The 19371-nt window shown below is 42.8% G+C and overlaps 1 protein-coding gene across 4 annotated transcripts; it reads left to right on the top strand.

Moving 5' to 3' along the window:
• Nucleotides 1-1979: 1979 nt before the first annotated feature.
• On the top strand, nt 1980-18503 carry EEF2KMT (eukaryotic elongation factor 2 lysine methyltransferase). Of its 4 annotated transcripts, XR_015739536.1 has the most exons (9): nt 1980-2091; nt 4686-4748; nt 6178-6258; nt 7253-7354; nt 9126-9259; nt 11526-11842; nt 12399-12548; nt 15425-15532; nt 17939-18503. XR_015739536.1 is itself a non-coding variant. In XM_026704118.2 (8 exons), exons 1-8 carry the CDS (start codon nt 1996-1998, stop codon nt 18037-18039), a joined length of 1044 nt encoding a protein of 347 aa, XP_026559903.1. In that variant the 5' UTR covers nt 1980-1995; the 3' UTR covers nt 18040-18503. The 4 variants fall into 4 exon arrangements, 3 of the variants coding, with proteins under 3 accessions (XP_026559903.1, XP_087768667.1, XP_087768668.1); XM_026704118.2 differs by lacking the exon at nt 15425-15532; XM_087912541.1 differs by lacking the exons at nt 7253-7354; nt 15425-15532.
• Nucleotides 18504-19371: the final 868 nt, after the last annotated feature.

Here is a 19371-nt window from a genome sequence, read left to right as displayed (position 1 = left end):
TCAGCAAGCCACCATCAGTCAAAATTCATATTAGTGGTCCGTGGGATTTAAAATTATGAGTTTGGTGGTCCCGGAGGTCCAAAAGGTTGGCGACCCCTGCACTAAACTATAGACTTATTGACCAGATCACAAATGGACCCTCTACTCATTGAGCTAAACCCTTTTACTTATGGAGAAACGTTTTCCATTCCTAACAAACAGCAAGACAGCAGATGTTTTATTTGAGATGCCATCGATCTCTGGGTAAAAAGCATACCAAGACCGTTTCAGCAATCTGTTCGAAAGCCAGCTACGTACTGCACTAAGAGAGGCAAAAACGCACCCATAAAAAACTCATTTTCCAAAGTCGGCGCATATGCTGCGGGCTGGTTTTGTGGACTGTGAAATGGGAAGGCATCCTTCTTCCCCATAAACAGCTTTAGCGGAGGGAATAATAGAATTGTTAAAAAAAAGAAAGAAAAAGCAAAATTGCGTCACTCGAGAATGACTGCAGTGACCAGATGAAAACGGTCCGTCGGCTAAGAAAAACTTTTGCAGACAAACCACCACCACCCCCATCACCTGGGAAAAGATTAGGAGAAAGATTATACCTGAAATTGGGGAGATTAACAGAGTTGGAAGGGACCTTGTGGGTCACCTAGACCAACCCCCTGCCCAAGCAAGAGACCCTACACTATGTCTAATAAATGGCAGTCTAATCTCTTCTTGAAAGCTTCCAGGGATGAAGCTCCCACAACTTCTGAAGGCAAAAATCTGTTCCATTGGTTGATGGTTCTCACTGTCAGAAAATTCCTCCTTATTTCCAGGTTGAACCTCTCCTTGTTCAATTTCCATCCATTCTTCCTTATCTGGTCTTCGGGTGCCTTGGAAAATAGCTTGAGCCCTTCCTCCTCTCTGTGGCAGGGTGGTCCAAGTGGGTTTCGGTGTCAAACTCAGTAAGGTCTAAAGATTTTGACAATTCAAAGCAACTTATAGCAACAGTGCGGGAGGAAACAGCAGACCATGTAATCCATGGGGCCTTCCTGCTCGTGGTTTGCATACAAATCCAGAACAAAAAGAAAGAAACCAATTTCCCGTTCAGACTTAAGGGAGTTAAGAACTGCTGGAAACAATTAACAGCATTTTGACAAAGCATTTTTAAGCAAAAGAATAACAGAGTTGCAAGAGACCTTGGAGGTCCTATAGTCCAACCCCTTGCTCAAATAAGGAGACCTTCTACCATTCCAGGTAAGTGGCTGTCCAGTCAAAACATCCAGTGATTTCCTGACCTTCGCTAAACAAATTCCCTCAACACTGTCCAACTATTTACTAAGTCTGCATTACTATCACTATTAATCCTCCCATCCTTCCTTTCACCCATCCCCTCCCACTTGTGACTATATGACTGTAACTTTGTCGCTTGTATCCTTACGATTTATATTGACTGTTTCCTAGTATGATTTGATTGCTTATTGTTCCCTATGACTATCATTAAGTGTTGGATCTGATGATTGACTCTTGACGAATGTCTCTTTTCTTTTATGTACACTGAGAGTATTTGCACCAAGACAAATTCCTTGTGTGTCCAATCATACTTGGCCAATAAAGAATTCAATTCAATTGAATTCTACTCGACTCGACTTGACTCTATTCTATGATGGAGCATTCATAATTTCTGGTGGCAAGCTGTTCCACTGGTTCATTTTTCTCACGGTCAAAAAATTCCTCCTTAATTCTAGCTTGCTTCTCTCCTTGATTAGCTTCTATGCATTGCTTTCTTGTCTTGCTTTCTGGTGCTTTGGCTTTGACCCCCCGCTCTTCCTTGTAGCAGCCCCTTGTAGCGTCCCACTTGGGACGAACGCAACCCCTGAACGCAGCGACCTGCCTCGTCGCAAACGCGGACACCCGCGCTCCCAAATACACACAAACACGCCCACCCGCGGGCGGGTTCGCCGCGGAACCTGCCCCCACCACACCTCCGGAAGGCCGGAAGGCAGGGAGGAGGAGGAACCGCCGATGGAGGAAGGAGGGCAGGCCCTGGAAGAGAAGGCAGCGCTCGGCTTCCAGAGGGGCTTCCTAGCCGGGAAGCGCCTGGCCGAGCTCCCCTGGGAGGTGAGCGCGCAGCAGCGCCCGCGGGCGCACGGTTGCACCAGCAGCGAAGCCCCTTAAGCGCTGATTGAGAGGCCCGCGTGGGGGAAGCGCGGCTTGGAGGCGGGGCCTGCGAGCGGGAGGGGCTTCAAATTTGGCCACATTGGGCGCGGGGGGGCGGGGGGAGAGGTAGAAAATTGCAGGCTAGGAAGGCGAGGAGGGGCTGGAATCCCCACCCCCTCTGCTGGGTGCCCTCTCCCCTTTTTTATCAGCCTGCCAGATGCGCGGCTCATGCATGCTGTAGTATCCAGAACTGCAGGGAACTGCAATCCCTGAACATCTGGATTACAGCGCGGGGCTTTCGTCCCTGCTTTGGACTTGGCTGCCTGGCTGCTGCGAGAGAAACGCGAAGGACAGGACAGGATATAGGACAAGATATAGGACAGGATAGGATAGGATATAGGACATGATAGGACAGGATAAGATAGGATAGGATATAGGACAGGATAGGATAGGATTTAAGATAGGATAGGATATAGGATAGGATAGGATAGGATATAGGACAGGATAGGACAGGACAGGATATAGGATAGGATAGGATATAGGACAGGATAAGATAGGATAGGATATAGGACAGGATAGGGTAGGATAGGATATAGGACAGGACAGGATAGGATATAGGACAGGATAGGATATAGGACAGGATAGGATAGGATATAGGACAGGATAGGATATAGGATAGGATAGGATAGGATATAGGACAGGATAGGGTAGGATAGGATAAAGGACAGAATAAGATATAGGACAGGATAGGGTAGGATAGGATATAGGACAGGACAGGATAGGATATAGGACAGGATAGGATAGGATATAGGACAGGATAGGATATAGGATAGGATAGGATAGGATATAGGACATGATAGGACAGGATAAGATAGGATAGGATATAGGACAGGATAGGGTAGGATAGGATATAGGACAGAATAAGATATAGGACAGGATAGGGTAGGATAGGATATAGGACAGGACAGGATAGGATATAGGACAGGATAGGATATAGGACAGGATAGGATAGGATATAGGACAGGATAGGATAGGATATAGGACAGGATAGGATATAGGATAGGATAGGATATAGGATAGGATATAGGACAGGATAGAATAGAATATAGGACAGGATAGAATTAGAGTAGAGTACAGTACAGTAGAAATAGGAACAGAACAGAACAGAATATAGGATAGGACAGGATGGAAGTAGAGTAGAGTAGAGTAGAGTAGGAATAGAATAGAAATGAAATAGCATCGCATATGAGTAAGGGATAGGAATACGAACAGAATAGAATAGCAGAGTTGGAAGGGACCTTGGAGGTCTTCTAGTCCAACCCCCTGCCTCGGCAGAAAACTCTACACTACTTCAGACAATGTCAGATCCGTGTATCTGTCATTTCTTCAGTGGAAGAAGAAACAGGGAGGGAGGCTGATAAAGAAATCCTTTCTTGATGTAACCTGAATATATTTAATCTTATATCGAATTTGTATAACCCACACATGATACCATGGAGGGAGAAAAGCCAGATGGCCAAAACTATCACCTCTTAGAGGCACAGCCAGGAGATGAGAAGATCATAAAAATTCCACAGTGAGATGTGTCCTGGGAATCTCTGGAAAAGTTCCTTCTAAAAAGGGGCTGGGGGGAATTAGGTATGCCCTGGGAAACTGTGAAAAAGATCGTTCCTTACAAAAGGGGTGGGGAGGAATTAACATACTGACTTTTGTTTCACTAAATACACATTGAGATAAGGGGAGGGGTTCTAAGCTCCCTTATCTATCCCTGTATGCCTGAGGGACCTCAGATGCTGCTTTGAACTCCTACAGGAATAGTCTCATCTCAATAAAGGATTCCTTTTGATACATTTGGTGTTCAGAAGTTCATTCTAGTTGAGCGAATGGGAAAAATTCTTATCCAACATCTTTTTGTTGAATGGAAAGGAGAATTCCTGATACAGGTAGTCCTCCACTCACAACGGTTCGTTTAGTGACTGAAGATAAAAAGGGCACTGCAAACCAAGTGACTTAGGACCGTTTTTCATACTTAATGACTCTCAAAGCCCATCCCCATGATCAAAATTCAGACGCTGGGCAGCTAGTCCTGTTTATGACAGTTGCCTTGTGTGTGTCATATGGATCCTCTTTGGTGACCTTTTGTTGAGCAAAGTCAACAGGGAAGGCCAGATTCGCTCAACCACCGTGGTGACTCACTTTAACACCCGCAGTGATTCATTCACTTAACAACCGGGGGAAAGAAAGATGATAAAATGAGACAAAATGCACTTTGCGAATTTTTCACTTAACGACATCAACACTGGGCTCAGTTGTGGTTGTAAATTGAGGAGGACTTAGACTGTAATTTTCATTTTTCCATCACGCACAGAATAAAGGTGAGATGTTTTTTTTTAAAAAAAATAAGAAATCACTTTGAAAAAAATCTTTAGATTTCATCGAAGAACACAGAAATTGCTGATTGCTGCATATATAAAAATAAAACAATGCTTTTATGAGCTGTAGTTCATTTAACTGCGTTTAAATGCATTAAATCGTACATATGTTTTGTTATCTAGAGTCTTGAAGAGGTCCTAAAATATTCAGGTGATTCCTCTCCATTTTTGGCTGTCCTGCAGAAGGTAAATATTTTTTTGAAGGTGGATCTTAATTCCTTCCCGATCTTTCCATGCAAATTGATGGAGAAGCTGAGGCAGGGGGTATTTTACAGGGTAACCTCAAGGGAGGAGGGTGTGTAAATGATTCTTCCGTCTCTCCCTCTGTTTTGCACCAATTATGTACAAACAAACAAATTATGTACAAGCTGAGGTTGTGCACCCCTCAAAGCTAAGAGGTGAAGGGGTTTTTTTAGGCTTATTTTTGTGCTTTTGCAAATCATGAGTTATAGCAATAGCACTTAGGTTTATATGCCATCTCATAGTGCTTTACAAACACTCTCTGGGCTGTTTACTACGTCAGCAACAATCTGAGTCCTCATTTTACTGACCTTGGAAAGATGGAAGGCTGAGTCAACTATGTCAGAGCCGGTCAGAATTGAACTGCTGGCAGTAGGCAGAGTCAGCCTGCAATACTGCATTCTAACTACTGCTGATTAGCTGTAGTACTTATATACCACTTCACAGTGTTTTACAGCCCTCTCTAAGTGGTTTACAGAGTCAGCCTCTTGCCCCCATCAATCTGGGTCCTTATTTTACCCACCTCAGAAGGATGGAAGGCCAAGTCATCCTTGAGCCGGTCAGGATTGAACTGATGGCAGTCGGCAGTGCATTCTAACCATTGGGAAGGAAAGGGAAGGAAGGAAAGGAAGGAAGGAAGGAAGGAAGGAAGGAAGGAAGGAAGGAAGGAAGGAAGGAAGGAAGGAAGGAAGGAAGGAAGGAAGGAAGGGCAATGGCACTTAGACTTATATGCCACTTCACAGTGCTTTATAGCTGTCTTTAAGAAGTTTACAGAGTCAACCTCTTTCCCCCAATAATCTGAGTCCTCATTTTACAGACTTGGTTGGTTTCTTGCAGACGTTTCATTACCCAACTAGACACTAAGATCAGTGCTAGAAGAGAGGGGTTTACAGAGTGGAGGAGGAGGAAGAGAAGGAGAAGGGGAGGAGGTGGAGGAGGATAACTGTGGGGTCCTTGGTGTTCTCTGAGCTCGGTTGTTTTCTCGTAGACATTTCATTGCCCAAGTAGGCAACAATATCAGTGTTAGAAGGGAGTGGGGTTTATGGAGTAGAGGAGGAGGAAGAGAAGGCGGGGAGGAGGAGAATAACTGGAGTTCTTGGTGCTCTCTGGGCTGGGTTGTTTTCTTGCAAACATCTTATTGCCCAACTAGGCACTAAGATCAGTGCTAGAAGGGAGGGGTTTACAGAGTGGTGGAGGAGGAGGAAGAAAAGGGGAGGAAGAGGAGGAGAAGGACAACTGTGGGGTCCTTGGTGCTCTCTGAGCTGGATTGTTTTCTTGCAGACGTTTCATTACCCAAACTACTCATTACTCAGACTGCACCAGATATGAGGTCCGTTTACCATGTGGTTATCTGCTCTTGTTTTCATCGTTTCAGACTGTGTTTGATCCACTCTGTTTAAAGTATCCTCCATCTGTTCAGTACAGAAGACGCTTCTTATCCGAGCTGATCAAAAAGGTATGGTTTGGGTTGTGGTGATCACACAGCTTAGATTACCGTAACGAACTCTTCATGAGACTGTCCTTGAAGACTGCCCAGAGCAGTACTTCTCAACCTTGGCACCTTCAGGATGGACTTCAAGTCCCAGACTTCCCCAGCCAAGTTCATATGTCTTCAAGATGCCAAGGTTGACAAATGCTGGTCCAGAATCTCTCTGGACTTCTGACTGTAGATTGGAATCCAGTCAAACTATACTAATAGTGGTGAGATTTCAGAGAAAACGATCATTTTATTTTGAAGCTGAATTAAAGGTACCACTTGGGAGGTTTAATGAAGCCAGCTGAAAGATGTCCTGTTTTAGGGCTCTGCTACACATCACTTTGCTATACAAATATGCTGTTTTAAAAGCTCTAAACAGGCATATTTACAAATAAAATTAAAAAATAAAATAATAGCTTGGAATATAGCCATAAACAAAGTTTCCTTAACCACTATCACGTTCCTTGATCAGTTTTAATTAGACATTTATTCTAGCAACAACGAGAACGTGGCTGCCATCTTGATTTTTTTTTTACTTGTCCTTCTAGAAAATTCCACTAATAATTGGAATAATTTGCTGCTTTTGATGTATTTATTTTAGGTGATTTTGAATGCTTTGCTATATTTTTTAGATTGTAACTACGTTTTGACCTCTACTATAAATTTTGATATAAATATATCAAATGATTTTGATATAAATTTTGAGGAAAGTTGGGTTATATCTTGAGATTCATGCTTCATCTAACAGTTGGGAGTGGGTTATTTTTTTGTTTTCTATTGATGTCTGCTTGTATGACTCTCTCCTGCTAGTTGTAAAAAGCAGGTAAGCCTGGACATTATTCTGCAGCCAAGTTATAGAAAGTATTGTGGAAGGAAACGAACTAAAATCTCATTGGAGCATTTTGTTTTCTGTCTGGCTCTTCTTCCCAAATTCGTATCTTCTGCTGTTTCCCCCTTCCCCCCTTAATTGTAGCATGAATCTACAAGCAGTGAGCCTCTGGATCAGCTCTACGAAGCCCTAGGACTTGTCCTAAATACCGAAGAAACCACACACTGTTACAAGAACTACTTATTGGTATGTAGGAATCATCACTAGCCCTGATGATGTTACCTAGTTTGGGTAATGAAACATCTTCAAGAACACAAACAAACTCAGAGAGCATCAAGGACCCCTTTAAGTAGGAAATCTCTTTTTAAAAACAAAAAACACCCCAAAACAAGTGTGAACAATGCAGTTGCCTTTAAATCTTCAGGTTCAGTCTTCATTTTCACCTTATATGAATTCTACTAGAACCCAGCACACACTAGACTTACAATGCTTTTGTTAAAATTGTCTTTGTAGAGAGTTATGGCCCATACCCTTAAAGAATATGTCCAGCAGTTGTTAGGAAAACACGAGTTTAGCTCAGGAAGACAGGAAAGGTTGAGAAAGAAACTCAAGATTGACTCCTATGAAGAACAGCTGCAGGATTTGGGGTTTGGCTAGTCCATAGAAAATAAGAATTGGGGGCGACATGATAGCAGTATTCCAGTATTTGAAGTATTCCAGTATTTGAAGAAGGGGGTCCATTTATTCTCCAAAGCACCAGAGGGCAAGACAAGAAACAATAGATGGAAACTGATCAGAGAGAGAGACAACCTGGAATTCAGGAGAAACTTCCTAATAGTGAGGACAATTAACCAGTGGAACAGCTTGCCACCAGAAATCATGGGTGCTCCAACACTGGTGGTTTTTAAGAAGAATTTGGACAGTCACTTATCTGAAATGGTTTAGGTTCTCCTGCTTGAGCAGGGGGCTGGACTAGAAGACCTCCAAGGTCCCTAATATATATATTCTTAATATATATATATATTCTTAAGTTTTTGCAAGTACTTACATGTATGGTATTCAGCTTTGTTCGGGTATTTTCCCACATCATTATAGTTGTGCTTTTAAAGTTGTAGCAACGTTTTGGCAGAATCTCATCTGCCATCATCAGGCTTCTGTATGGTGTTCGTCTGCTACAACTTTAAAAGCACAACTATAATGATGTGGGAGAATACCCGAACAAAGCTGACCATACATGTTAGTACCTGCGAAAACTTAAGAAAACAAATATATAGAGAGGGGGGGGGGGGAAGAAGAGGGAGGGAGGGAGCGAGCCTTATGACAGTTTGTTTAATGACCTACAAAGTCTTGGAGACCACTGTGTAAGCAACCAACTGCAAAATGTATGTCAGCGAAAGGAGCCTAATGTCCTATATTGACTTTAGATGGGATGGACTTCAGTTGCTGGAATATTGTGGATAAGCCCATCCGCAGATAAGCCCAACCCTTGAACGTTTAGCCATGAAAAACCATGCCATCTATAGATAAACCAACTCTTCAAATTTTTGTGTGTGTGGTTTTTTTTTAATTCCACAGCTGGCTTAGCCAATCCAATCTTTATAGGATTTGTGTTCTGTTAAAACCCAAGCTCAGAATTGCTCTGAAGATGCTTAAAATCACCCTGCCTGCTAGTTCCTAAGGAAGCAATTATATCCTACCTAGGATTCATAACAGGCCTCACTAAATTTACTCCCATAAAACCCTATAGCAGTTAGCAACCGCTAGCTAATTTGGGAAATAGCAAGGGTTAGGCCTCCTGAAAATACAGATGGTAGCCATCAGGAAACGCCAGGGTAGAATGCCAGTCTGGGAAACCAATGCTATCCTGAAAGACAGCAATGTCAACTCCCTGTTGTGCTGTGGCGTTGAAAACTCAGTAGATGTTTTGTACAACATCCTCAGGAATCTAATTCAACTCGAGGTTGTCTTTCCCTTTATTGTCTCCAATAGATCCTTCCTACCCATATGTTCCTTTCAGCCCTCAGGAGATGCCATCACGCTTCGTGAAAACGTGGCCATTGTTTCACGGGGAACCACAGGTCTCGTCACCTGGGATGCTGGCCTCTACCTGGCCGAATGGGCTCTGGAGAATTCAGAGGTCTTCAGAAACAGGTAAGGTTTCCTCCACATTAGTCTTGGACAGAGCCAGTTAAGCTTATTGTCAACTCATAAAATATTTTCTATGGTCTTTTTAGAGTAGCCAACAGAAAGGGAGGGGGGAGCAGCGCAAACCGAAAGTGCATTCCATACATGTTTTCAAAGATAGTAACTAGGTGACTGAAGTTTCTGCCGTGCAAATATCTAACTGGAGAGCATGATTGATGGCTCTGGGCTATGGATGTGTCCCATTGGAGAATATGAATTACGATACACCCAGGGGGTGGGGGGGAAACCAGGGTCAAGGGTAACAATGAATGATGTCCCTCAGAGTCGGCTACACCCAGGCAGTGCTGGACATGTTAACTCCCAATAAATCCTTTTGAAGTTTTGGAAGTTTGGCTCGAGACTCGTGATTTAGTTGGAGGGTAACTACCGGAATCCTGACACTTGTTCCCTTGGCGAAGATGACATGGGCCCACTAGGAGGTGGACCTGTTGGGAAAATGGAGCAAAGGTTACACTTTTTTCAGAAAATGGGGAGGGGGAAATAAGCGTCAAGCCACCTGTATAATACACGTGATAAGTGCTTCAGTTAATTTTAAACAGGCAGTCCTCAACTTAAAAACAGTTCATTTAGTGACCATTCAAAACAACAAGATTATCTTCATTTAATGACCCCATAATCCCTTGTGGGGTGGAGTCTGGGCAACTGAATGGAGCAAACATAGTATTTAATGGCCGGATCCCTTTCCTGTCGCCAATGCAGAGTTTTGTTCAGCAGATACATTCTCAGTGTGCCCAGAGAAAGAAATATCCGCCTCTACCTAGGATCGAACTCACGGCCTCCTGATTGTGAGGCGAGAGCTCCACTTCTAGACCACCGCACCACTCCTCCATTCAAAGTTACGACGACACTGAAAAAAGTGACTTATGACCGTTTTTCACACTTGCGACCATTGCAGCTTCCCCATGGTCACGTGATCAAAATGCAGGCGCTTGGCAACCTTCTGACATGCAAAGTCAGTGGGAGAACCAGATTCACTTGCAACTGTGTTGCTAACTTTAACGACAGCAGTAATTCACTTAACAACGGTGGCAAGAAAGGTTGTAAAATGGAGCGAAACTCACTTAACCAATATCCCACTCAGCAACAGAAATTTGGGGTTCAATTGTGATCATAAGTGGCATCCTATTTGCGGGCTTCAGGTGCAGAGCTCATGACAGTTGCAAAATTTTGATCACCTGACCGTGGGAGTGTTGCAAGATTCCTAAAGTGAGGACCCATCATAGATCTTTTTTTTTTCAGTGCCCTTATAACGTCGAATGGTTCTTAAAACACATGGTCGTAAGTGAAGGAGTTCATTTTATCCCGTCTTTCTCTGAAAGATGAAGCAATTTGCGTGGAGAACTCTCCTTATTTTATGTGTTTACTGATCGGGTAGGGTAGGCTGAGCATGTTCTGTCCTAGGTCTCCCCAAAAAGCACTAAGTCAATTCCGAGTCAAGGCAAAAAAATCTCTTTTATGACATTAATGTGAATTTATTTCATTCACAGTCAGCCAACGGCTTGGCAAACAGTCTTGCGAAGGTATGCTAATGAGCTCAGACCTTTATCAATCTTGGAACCCTGCCCGGTAAATAGTTCCACACTCAGTGCTGACAGGGAAGGGCTGGGTTATACTGACAAATCTTCACGAGGCTGGAACGAATGGACGACCGAAGTTGTTTGCTACAAAAGCCCCCTCCCCTTTTGCTCCTCTTTTAATCCTGATTTTGGGGGCGGGGGTGAGGGGACATTCATTATCCACTTCTGGCCTTATTCCCACATCAATCCTGAGTTCTTAATTGTGCCTTCCTTTTGGCAACTCTGTGCATATGTAGGCTGGGAACCGGTTCCAGAAGCTCTCCAGCCTCACTGCGCCCCAAGCCCAAGGCAGCGGATGACTGCCAGCCTGCCCTGGCCCCATCTCTGCTTCTGATGCAGAGCCCTCGACCGAGCCTTCCTCAAGCCTCCAAGACTGGCCCAGGTTCCTCCCCAGATTCCTTACTACTGTCCGACTCTGCTGCCAACTCTGTCAGCCGCCGGCAGGCCAGAACAGAGCGATATTGACTGGGCCAATGATACCTAGTCAATTGCCATGGCTAAGGATAGATTTGGAACAAGTCCATCTTCTTCCTAGCTCCAAAGCACGGAAAGAGCTCATGAAATGAACGGTAGACCCGAAACTATTCCTTCTTCGTCTATTTTGTTCCACGTTCATCCTCTTTCTCTTTCATTAGAAGAATTCTGGAACTAGGGAGCGGAATTGGATTGACAGGAATTGCCATTTGCAAGGTTTGCCATCCGAGAGAGTACATCTTCAGCGATCACCACGAGGGTGTCCTTCAACAGCTATCTGAGAACCTCCAGCTGAATGGTTTGACTTTGGAGGCTGAATCTTCCAGCCACCGTAGAGAAGAAAGGCCAAACCATCGGGGCCATCATGATGTTGACCTGGAAGATAACCATGTCCGCATATCAGTAAAAGAACTGGACTGGAATCTAGTGTCCAAAGACGAGCTTGCGAAATTGCAAGTTGACGTCATTCTTGCTGCAGGTAACGGATGTTCACAAAAGGGACTTAGCTTGCTGAGTTAGGAATAAATGCAAATGTGTTCTAAGCTCTGGAGTTCTGAGATGTGGGCATTCAGATCAAGATGTGGGAAGCGGGTTGGACTAGATGACCTACAAGGTCCCTTCCCAACTCTGATTATCTGTTATCTGTTAAGACTCTGGAAAGAGTGCAGTGAAGAGCAACAAAGATGATTAGGGGACTGGAGGCTAAAATAATATAAAGAATGGTTGCTAGAACTGATTATGTCTAGTTTAATGAAGAGAAGGACTAGCAAGACATGATAGCAGTCTTCCAATATCTATGGGGCTGCCCCAAAGAAGTGGGAGTCAAGCTATTCTCCAAAGCTCCTGAGGGCAGGACAAGAAGCAATGGATGGAAAGTGCCTGTGGAGATTTTCCATCATCCAGGTCATGTTGTCCCAAAGGTCCTTTTTTTTCAAGAAGCAACTGGACCTTCTGGTGTTTTCCTGGAAGAAATTTCAATTAAAAATTGCAACTTCATGTATTCCATTTTTTCCCCCTCTTTAAATTCCTATCAGATGTGGTATACGATCCAGAGGTAAGCCAGCACTTGATTGGCGTCCTGCAAAGATTTCCCAGGGACGGCGGGAAGAGAGCAACGCCTGAAGTTTACATTGCCTTCAATATCCGAAATCCCGATACGTATCACGACTTCCAAATGCAACTTGGTAAGGTCAGAAGTGGCTCAGAATCAAAGTTAATGTAAGAAAAAACTAGCCTTTTTTTCAAGAGTTGGATGCTTTTGGCTCGTTTCTTAGGCCTGCTTTCGTCCAAGTTTTTTTTTTTATTTGCTAGCTCGATACCTATGATCGGGCCTAGTTTTGGGGGAGGAAAATGGCGGTGGTGGTGGGGAATTCTGCCTCTGCCTATCAGCATCCATTGGTATTCATCTGGCTAGCGTCCTGCCAGTGTGTGTGAGAGTTGAGGGCTGTTTGGAAACTGAAACAGTATTTGCTGTGTGAGCAAGTAGGAGACAGCAAGGAGCCTGGGCGTGGCTTAGCTCAACTGTTCTGTACTAAAGCTGCTTGGTGCTCTGAAACTGAAACTCCTCTTGTGCTTTGAATTTGGAAGAGATTTCTTTTCAGGTAGCGAGGGAGAGCAGAACTCCTTAGCATCATAGCGTGTTAGTAATAATAATAAAAGGCAATACTCTAAATGCTGCAGTGGTCATTTAGAAAAATTCTTTCTCAGTGAGCACCAAGAGGAACACCCAAGTTTGTAGGTTTTACGGTTCTGGAGATTTTGTGATGATGCGTGAGTGGTATATTTTTCTTTCATATGTATAGATTTATTTATTTCATATCCCACCTTTAATTATCTCTATAAACAATTCAAGGTGGTAGACATATCTAATATTCCTTCTTCCTCCTGTTTTTCCCACCACCACAACCTCGTGAGGTGAGTTGGATTGAGAGGGACAGGCCCACCAGCCGGTTTCATGTTAAAAGGGTTCCACTACTATATGTTCCATTTTTCAGAAGAATATATTCATTTATTAAAAGTACAGGTACTCCCCAACTTACAGCTATTCTTTTAGCGTCTGTTCAAATTTACAGTGGCACTGAAAAAAGTGACTGATGGACAACCATTGCAGCATTCCCGTGGTCATGTGATCAAAATGTAGATGCTTGGCAACAGGCATGTACTTATGTCAGTTGCAAAGTCAATGGGGAACCTGGACTTGCTTAAAAACAGTGTTCATAAGTTAACAACGGCAGTGGTTCACTTAACAACTCTTGCAAGAAAGCTTATATTATTATATTGAGGAGCCTCTGTGGTGCAGTGGTTATAGTGCAGTACTGCAAGCTACTTCTGCAGCCAGCTGCCTACAATTTGGCAGTTCAAATCCCACCAGACTCAAGGTTGACTCAGCCTACCATCCTTCTGAGGTGGGTAAAATGTGGACCCAAATTGTTGGAGGTAATATGCTGACTCTGTAAACTGCTTAGAGAGGGCTGTAAAGCACTATAAAGCGGTATATAAGTCTAAGTGCTATTGCTATTATAAACATGGGTCAAAATTCACTGAACAACTGTCCGGCTTAAGTCACAGGAAATATTGGGCTCATTTGTGGTCGTAAGTCAAGGACAACCTGTACGTCAAGAACTCTGGGTAGCTCCCAACGCTTAAACAGACATTGAATAAAATCAATAAAATTTAAAAGATGGGACGTGCGAGATGAATGAAGGGATCTCACTCTTCCCGGAGGAAGAGCCAGATCTTCATGGTGGTTCTGAACAATTGCAGAGTGGGATCTACTGGGATCTCCGGGGGAATCTTGTCCCAGAAGGCAGGCACTGATACAGAGAAGGTGCATTTCAGAGGTCCTAAGTATTCTCTGAGAATACTTTTCCACCCAGATGGCATTGTTTAGCTCAAGAAACCTAGAATGTGCCAATCCTCTTCGGTCAAAGCAGCCAAGTAGATTAGATTAACAAGTAGATTAGTTGGAAGGGACCTTCTAGGTCAACTAATCCAAACTCACCCCCTCGCCCAAGCAGCAGACCCTACACCACTTCTGACAGATGGTAGTCCAGTCTCTTCTTGAAAGCTCCCAGTGATGAAGCTCCCACAACTTCTGAAGACAAAAATCTGTTGATTCTTCTGTCAGAAAATCTCTCCTTATTTCTAATTTGAATCTCTCCTTGATCAGATCATTATTCTTTGTCTGGCCTTTGGGTGCCTTGGAAAACAGGTTGACCCCGCTCCTCCTCTCTGTGGCAACCCCTCAGATATTGGAAGACTGCTCTCATGTCTCTCCTGGTCCTTCTCTTCCCTAGTCAGGCCCAGTTCCTGCAACCAACCGTTCATCGTATGCTTTAGCCTCCAGTCCCCTAATCATCCTGGTTGCTCTTCTCCGCACTCTTTCTAGAGCAGGGGTCTTCAAACTTGACAGCTTTAAGATTTGTGGACTTCAACTCCCAGAATTCCTCCTCCAGTCATGTTAGCTCAGGATTTCTGGGATCTGAAGTCCACAAAACTTAAACTTGCCAAGTTTGAAGACCTTTGTTCTAGAGTCTCAACAACTTTTTTTTTATAGTAGCAGATTCTATAGAGACAGGTGGTGGGTGCCATGCAGGATTTTATACGTACCAACCAGCACCTTAAATCCCACTCAGAAGCAAACTGGGAACCAATCCACCCCACAAAACAGAGTAGCACGTTACTTGGGCACACCGTGTATACCTTCCCTCTGATAAGGACAGGGAGTAAAAGAAAACGCCAATAAATAGACCTGGGATTTGCAAGCACCGTGGAATTTATAATCTGCAATGCATCATTAATTAATAGTGAATAAATACATGACTTTAGAAGATTGGAAAGCACTATTAAAGCTCTAATCAAAGCGCCGCTATCAGGAATGAACCCGTTTTAATAGCCACAGCTGGTATGCCTTGCTTTTATCTCCCAGACAACATCCCTGAAGAATTCCTCTGCTAATTAATGATAGGTAATTAACTAGTTAATGGCCTGAGCCAATCCAAGATACGGCAACTGCTCTAACTTTCTTTACTTAACAGATTTTTTTTTTCCCCATTGGAAGGAACTGAAGAGGAGCAGATGAAAAAGGGGTTTGTCTCTCTTTGATGGGATTGTCCACAAGGCTATCATTGCATATCAGTTCCAACTTGAAGATTTGCAACTTCTCCAGGTTAGAACTGAAGCTGAACTCTGCAAAAAAGTAAAAATATAAATGCCACATCCTTTCCTTCACGTTCAGCAGAATGGAATTGCTAAATCAAATTTGGGTGGTTCATTTACTCTTCTTTGTATCCCACCTTTATTATGTCTATAAACAATTCGAGGTGAGGAACATAGTAACAGAGTTGGAAGGGGCCTTGTAGGTCATCTAGTCCAACCCCCCCGCCCAAGCAGGAGACCCTACACCATTTCAGTCCAGTGTCTTCTTGAAACCCTCCAGTGATGAAGCTCCCACAACTTCCAAAGGCAAGCTGTTCCATTGGTTGATTGTTCTCATGGTCAGAAAATGTCTCCTTATTTCCAGGTTGAATCTCTCCTTGTTCAGTTTCCATCCATTATTCCTTGTCTGGCCTTCAGGTGCTTTGGAAAATAGCTTGACCCCCCTCCTCCTCTCTGTGGCAGCCCCTCAAATATTGGAAGACTGCTCTCCTGTCTCCCCTGGTCCTTCTCTTCCCTAGACTAGCCAGGCCCAGTTCCTGCTTATTCTTGATATGCCTTAGTCTCCAGTCTCCTAATCATCTTGGTTGCTCTTCTCTACATTCTTCCTAGAGTCTCAACATCTTTTTTTAGTGTGGTGACCAAAACTGGATGCAGTATTCTAGGTGTGGTCTTACTAAGGCTTTATAGAGTGGTATTAGTGCCTCTTGGAATATTAGTACCTTCCTGGAATATTAAATATATTCAAGGAGGAGTAAATATGTTCTTCAAGGAAGAGAATCTCGGTCCTGATCACCAACCCAAATTCAATTTTGCATCATTATCCCAGGACACGTACATTTGCTTTCGTTTGTGAGAACGGAATATTCACATAATGGAGATCTAATCATCAAATCAATAAATACAGGTAATCCTCATTTAATCAGTTATTTTATTACCATTCAGAATCACGACGGCTGTGGAACAGGGGCTTTATGGCCCATCGATCACCCCAGCCATCATAAATGGTCCTCCCACCTCTCACCCTCCCCCCGAGATCTGCATGTTGGGTGGGTCAATTTTACAACCCATTGTGATGTTCCATGCTCACATGGTTGATTTGCAATGGGTTTTTTTTTTGCCAGTTTCCATGTGGATAAATGGGCTCGCTTAACAACCGCAGCGTTCGCTTAATGACTGCCATGAAAAAAAAAAATCTGGAAAATTACTTTGGTCGTTTTGGGTGCCTCAGTTTATTACTGTAACAACTTATGAGTGTAATTCTGGGGCTCAGTTCGTCATAAGACAAGGACTACCTGTAGTAAAGAACTAGGCAGATTCTCAACCACCCAGAACATTGTTGGTCCAGAGATGCTTTTTCAAAAGGCAACTGGGCTTTGTTTTTCCTTGAAGACATTTCAATTCTTAGACAAGAAGCTTCTTCAGTTCGGACTGAATGGTAGAGAATTCCACCAGAACTGAAGAAGCTTCTTGGATGGAAAGTGAAATGTCTTCAAGGAAAAACAAAATCCAGTTGCCTTTTGAAAAAGCACCTGTGGCACTTCCTGTACTTTATAAACTTATATTGCCTCTCTACTAATTCTGGGCTAGTATTTACTATGATATGCCAAGATGCTATTTTCCAAAAATTCATTGAAAATTATTATAGTCTATAAAAAAAAAACCACCAGAGTATCTTCAATGCCTCAGGCAACATTCCCAGAAATAATTTTATCCCCCAAAGTCCACTTTTTATAAAATTGGTCTTGATAGATCACATGTCTGAACTGTTTTTTGCTGTCTCTTATAAATGCAGGAAAATAGATAGGGGAATAAAATGCAAAGAAAGCTTTAATGTATTACTTTTTTTTCTTCTTCTTCAAAACCTGGACATTTAAAAATGAACCACTGAGAGGTTTGTGTTTTGGGTATAAAAATGTTTGCATACGCAGCAGCTTTTTTGTCTTACCAGACAGAGGGAATGAGCATTGCTAGGACTTCGTAAAGCCAAAAAAGAATAGCTGATTCTCTCTCAGGGCACATTAGTGTCTTGGTATCGAGGGACCAATTAACTTTCACAGGAGTTGCATTTCCCACAAGCAAGACTCAGCCACGGAAAAAGTTGCCCAGAGTGGAGGGAACTTTTTCTTATTTTGCTTGCGCATTCAAATCTGCGCAATTAATTCACAAAGTGGTCCAGAGAGAAGCCACATACGTCTTGATAAATATCGTGTTTGGGAGATTTTGTGTGTGTGTGTGTTTTTTTTAAACAGTTTCTTTGTGGCTAATTTATCAAAAGATGTTTTCAGAGCAATAAACAATTCTGGTCCATTTTGCAAATGAAACCCAAATTCTTTGAATTAGGGGGAAAAAAAATAGACAACGTGGAAGTATCCCTACATTTAATCACGTTTCTTCCTGATTTTTTTTTGTTTTGCAGATAAAGTGGAGATTGGACAGGAAACGGTAGCCACCTCTTGGAAGAATCTTTTTCCATATGACCAGCATGCTAATATAGTAATTTTAAGGCTGCATGTTTAAGGATTTTCCCCCAAACTCTTGGCTGGAAAGCTTTGTTCAAATATTACGATTGGAAATAACTGGTTTCACACTCAATGTCTACTCGGTCTGTCTGGAAGCATCAAAATACCTCTCACAGCTACATTAAAAGACTTCTTGTGTTATAACCAAGAGTATTTCTCTCTGTCTTATCATCTTTAAGATGAATGAATATCAACTGACAGAATTCCCATTTCTGAGTCTTATCACCTTTAAGATGACTCCCAGAATTCGCTGGGGAATGGAAATGGAAGTCCGAGTTGCCAACTTTGAGAAACAACGTTGATCTAGAAGATACTTTACTAAACTTTTACGTATCGTTTACGGATTTAAAGTTACCCTGTTGCAATCTCAGAGCATACTTACAATCTATCCTGTTAATATACTTATGTGAACTATGGAACCCAAAAGCTGCTGTTTTTGTATAATAAACATGAGGTTACATCGGTTTTGATGTGTTTTTACTTCTGTCTGACGACTGTTGCCACACTGCTAGCACGGTGAAGTAGATCACAGCAGGTAATCAAATCTCAAATCTTTTTTTTTTTTATTGAGTTTGACTTTTAGGACAGACTCTTGCAATCTGATTGTTCTGGGCCTTCTTCCTCCTTATACTCCTGTGAAATGGGGGGTGTCTACATGAGCCACTTCCAAACGCTGTCTTGTTTCTGAGTGCTTGTCTGTTTATAACAATTTCTGCATATTTCTCTCAAGGTTATCTTCTTTCCTTTATACACGGTTTCTTGGTTCGCCTTCTAGAAGGTGTCTCTTGCAGGATGAGGTTCTTACCTTTGCAAAAGTTGAAAGTTCAGAAGCCTTCGTAGTTCTTTTCTGTGGGAGCCAAACAGGGAGTCCATATTAAAACAGAAAAGAGGATTGATCTGATTTTTTTCACTTTAACATCTAAGTATTCTCATCTTTTCCACCCAGCTTAGGCTAACATCCATGATCCTACCACCCAGTTTTATCCCCATAACAATCTCTCAAGATAGGAGAGTCTGAGAATGAGTAACCTGCAAAGGCTTAAAAATCTCTCTTCCCACCAGTCACAAATAATTCGTAATATTTCTGCTTCTAGTTTGTCCCCTATATTTTAATGGCAGCCAAATGAAACAATCAATTGACTGGACACAGAAAGGCTTAGATCATGGACATCTGCAACAAAACAACCAGGCTCAGAGAGCACCAAGGACCCCACAGTTCTCCACGTCCTCTCCTTCCTCCACTCTGCAAAATTGACTCCCTTCTAGCACTGACGATGTTACCTAGTTGGGTCATGAAACATCTGCAAGAAAACAATCAAGCTCAGAGAGA

The sequence above is a fragment of the Pseudonaja textilis genome, chromosome 14 (assembly GCF_049901715.1).
Source record: "Pseudonaja textilis isolate UNSWEBS1 chromosome 14, rPseTex1.2, whole genome shotgun sequence".
In the NCBI taxonomy this organism is placed as follows: Eukaryota; Metazoa; Chordata; class Lepidosauria; order Squamata; family Elapidae; genus Pseudonaja; species Pseudonaja textilis.
Note: the sequence above shows the minus strand (reverse complement) of the source record. Positions and strands in the feature narration are given on the sequence as shown.

Bases quoted from the DNA above. Each gene is read 5' to 3' on its own strand.
- EEF2KMT (XM_026704118.2), top strand. From the start codon at position 1,996: ATGGAGGAAGGAGGGCAGGCCCTGGAAGAGAAGGCAGCGCTCGGCTTC. The intron at 7,355-9,125 runs GTATGTAGGAAT...TGTTCCTTTCAG, and splicing joins GTTACAAGAACTACTTATTG to CCCTCAGGAGATGCCATCAC. The intron at 9,260-11,525 runs GTAAGGTTTCCT...CTCTTTCATTAG, and splicing joins TCAGAGGTCTTCAGAAACAG to AAGAATTCTGGAACTAGGGA.